The sequence below is a fragment of the Mesitornis unicolor genome, unplaced genomic scaffold (genome assembly GCF_000695765.1).
Source record: "Mesitornis unicolor isolate BGI_N332 unplaced genomic scaffold, ASM69576v1 scaffold44704, whole genome shotgun sequence".
In the NCBI taxonomy this organism is placed as follows: domain Eukaryota; kingdom Metazoa; phylum Chordata; class Aves; order Mesitornithiformes; family Mesitornithidae; genus Mesitornis; species Mesitornis unicolor.
This window is the reverse complement of record NW_010182948.1, coordinates 16,798-20,688: the sequence shown is the minus strand read 5'-3', so window position 1 is coordinate 20,688 and position 3,891 is coordinate 16,798. Positions and strand designations below refer to the sequence as shown.

The window sequence follows — 3,891 nt, the reverse complement described above, 5'->3', positions numbered from 1 at the left end:
CCAGATCTCACTGGATGGCAGCACAGCCATCTGGCATTTCAGCCACTCCTCCCAGTTTTGCTGTATCACTATTATGGGCTCTATTTTCACCTAAGAATTTAGAAGATCTCATAAGATTTTCTTTTGAAAAATTGTCCCTCATTCCCAAGATTCAGAGAAGCAGGGAACAACGTCACCAGTGGAAGGGCTCCTCCTGCAACTTCTTTTGAAGTTCAGTTGTTACATTTGCCCAGGATCCAGTTCACTCCAAGGATCTAGATTTAGACATTTAGTTTCAGCCCATCCCAATATACTAGAGTCTGGTGGAAAAATCGGTTGTTCCCATTCTCTTAAATGGTTTGTGTAAAATATGACAGAACTCACACATGCTTTACAGTCCAGTTAGGACTGTCTCCAAGGAGTATGACATCAGGACTGAAAGGTGAAAGCTCTGTTTTAACCTGAGGAAGGAGACAAATCAGTGGTTCTGTATATGATTCTGCCCATCTGTGCTTGTAAGAAAAGAAATTCTTCGCAAAGTGGTGCTTAAAAGAGCTCTTTTTAGTCAAATCTTTTGAGATTTTTAATATATCCTTTCTTCCCCTCTGCCTCACCTTTCATTTGGAAGGAATGGGATAGAGAATTATTCCTCTCTAGGAGAGTGGGGGAAGACAAAAAACAAAAAAGAAAAACCCAGAAGGTTAAGTGGCAGTGGAAGATTAAGTAACACTAACCTTGTAATAGCCACCTTCTGCACCTATTGGTATCTTCATTGTAATTGCATTTAAGTCATTTGATAACACATATTTCCTGGAGGCCATTTCTTCGAGAGAGAGTTTGTGTAGATCCACGCCAGCTTCAACAAGCACATCCTTGAAGCCAGTTGCTCCAGCAGAGAGTGGTTGAATATACTTTGGAACAGTCCAGATGATTGTTTTGTTAGCATAGTCCACATCATCTTAGGGACAAGATATGAAACCTGTCAGTTCATTATTCTAGTTGTAAGTCAGTCTACGTATATTTAAGCATTGGAGTAAGGTACTGCATTTCTCACCTACAGGACATGCCACAGCAGTGTCCACCATCAGGATCATCCATCGCTGTTTGTAAAATATACTTGATCTTACTGCAAAAAAGGTAATTCCCTGTGCCTGTAGGCAGAGATCTGGTTAGACCCACACACCCTGGAGCTTGCTGGGCCAGAATGTGAGCATACTAACCTCAACCAGCTGAATTTGTGCAGCGGCGTATGGTATTCGCAGCAGAACCCTGGTGTCTGTGGTGCTGAGTCCATAGCCTGCACTCCAAGCATCACTCACAAGCAGAGCCTTTTTTTCTTCTGGCTGATGAAACACTATTTGCCATATTGAGGCTTCTCCTGCTTCTGCCTATCCAGAGAAATCCATTAACAGTTTAAATATGCTGTTCAAAGTATCTTCTTATTTACTACATTGCATGATTTATTGTATTAAACTGTCCAGCAGTTTTGTTCTGTTATTCTAAATAATGCTAGTGGGATACTCCTTCAGCTTTCCCCTGCTCAGCCTCTCAGACAAAAACTTTCCATGTCAACCAGAGATTAATTACACTGTTGCATCGCAAATATTGGGTCCAAGAAGAAAGTCTGCCCACAGTTCACCTCATCTGGCTGGGGTCTCAGAGGCAGTTTTTGTTGTGCAGCCTCTTGTCTGGGGAAGACTTGATTTCTGGGCTCTTTGAGAAACTAGTTTCCATTTCTTCCTTGCAGACATGGTCTACAGTCCTGCTCTTCCTACTTAAGTGCTTTCTGAAAATACATTTTGTACTGTGTGGACACAGAAGGATGCTATGTCACAAGTAGCACTAACTTTTACTGGGAACAAAACCCGTAGTTTTACCTCTGGAAAGGCAAGAGTCCAGTCCTCAGGTTCATGCTGAATCAAGTCTTTTAGAGTTTGTGGAACCTCCTTCCTGACAGAAACCTGGAGGGAAAAAGCCACTGTAAGGGGTTTGCTGGTAATACTTGCTTCCTTGTTTCCAACACCCTAGAAGTCTTTTTCAGTACTTTCACAACGATACAAGATTAAGAAGGAAGGCCAGTATTTCCTGAAGAGTTGTGCCTGCTTCTCCTTCAAGTTAAAAAAAATCATGGCATAAAATGCCATCATGCATGCTGCAGTATCTATAGTACATTTGACTTCTTTTTATTTTCTGGATATGTTTCCAAATTTCTGGCTTTAACTGGAAGCAGAAGTGTTCTTGACTGCCATGTCCTTCTCAGAGTCTTCCCCCCCCCCCCCCCGTGCATATTTCTTCCCATCAAATTCAGTAGGGAAACTTCCTTCAGAAAGCATACATTTCTGTTAATCTCAAATAAGATTTGTTGAACTCAGCGAGTTCAATACATTAGCTCAACTTTTTGAATAGTATTTCACAACTTTATTGGCTATTAATGCTGGCCAGTAGGCTGTATAAACAGAATATAAATGCTTCGCTAAGCTCAAGATGCATGATGTGCATTTGCTAGTGAGCTGTTCATAGTGGGTCATTCAAACTCTGTTTCCAATACACATTCCTAGCATCTAATCAGCTCCCAAAAAGTGCATCTTTCAAAGGTACTTGCTTCCTTACTGTACTTTAAGTGCCTTCCCATAAGTACTTCCAGTACTTACCTCCATGTAGTTACTTTCACACACTAACTCTCTTGGGCTCCATGGGCCACGATAGCAACTTGCACTTTTCAGATAAGTTGCAGCATTATTCATATCAGGAGTATGTGATGCTTTGATTTGTAGAGTTACTGTGAACACATCTTTCTGCATGGACATAGGGAACACTTGCTTGTTAGGATGATTTTCCCAAGTTAGGCTTTACCTATCCTTGTGACCTTAAAGTAACTTACAAAATCTGCCCATCAGCCTTTCACAGAATCACAGAATTGCTCGGTTGGAAAAGACCTCTGAGATCATCATGTCCAACCATTCCTGTCTACCCCCTAAACCATATCCTTAAGTACCTCATCTACCCTTCTTTGCACAGAAGAGCAACTCCATACTGAAGCATTATTTCTTTCTACTCAATTAACTACATAGACAATATGCAAAATGCCCTCTAAAATATAGCTGATCTTGTGGTACATTATATAGGTAGCAGTGAGCAAGCCACACAAGCAGCCAAAGCTTTTGAGCTTTTACACCAGCATCTTAGACACCAAATACTAAAGCAAAGTGCAATACAGCTGCCAGACTAAATTTCCTATTCTTATCCAAGATAAAGCAGTTGCCCTTCAAGGGCATATATGTGATATACTTCATGTCTTCATCTGTGCTTGGCTGTAAAACATTTGAATGTCAATATCATGGAATATTCTAATCTTTTGCATAAAGTCTGTATACCACAGCACCGTAGACAAAATGCCTATAACAGACTTACCTCTAAGTGAGAATGGCAGCTTAGTGCAGAAGCACGAAACTCAATGTTACTCCCATGGCTGTAAGTTACTGTATAGCCACACTGTGATGCCACGGCCTCATTTAGCTCCCAGGTTATGCCAGATTGATCTATGGGCAATTAGCGAAGAGCAGTATTAATGAGTATAACTCCTGCTCTATCAACTCCTCAGCAACCTGCCCTCATCCCAGGCTTCAGCTACCCTGCTCGAATACGGCCCAGCTGCATATCCTAGGCTTAGACATAAGAGAATTGCAAAGTGGTGGCAAAGAGCTGTAACAAAGTCTAGAAAATAAGAAAGGTAAAATTACAGACAGAGTAGGACAGGAACACTAGCAGCTCAAGGACTGAGGATGAGAAAATCTTGAGCATCTAAAGATATTAAATCCTAAAGGGGCAAACCCTCCAGTTTCTTTCTTTGTTATTTTTAAATATCTCTTTCTTCCTAAAATAATTTATGTTCTATTTTTCAAAAATACAGCT

General features: G+C 40.9%; 1 protein-coding gene across 1 annotated transcript; it reads right to left on the bottom strand.

Annotated features, from left to right (window-relative positions):
- Window positions 1-698: 698 nt before the first annotated feature.
- Window positions 699-3,518, bottom strand: LOC104540213 (the record flags this gene model as incomplete). The annotated part of the gene is made up of 6 exons (XM_010183954.1): window positions 699-937; window positions 1,034-1,130; window positions 1,200-1,367; window positions 1,857-1,940; window positions 2,631-2,774; window positions 3,391-3,518. Coding segments are annotated over 6 exons (860 nt in total), but the record flags the coding sequence as incomplete, so codon positions are not given.
- Window positions 3,519-3,891: the final 373 nt, after the last annotated feature.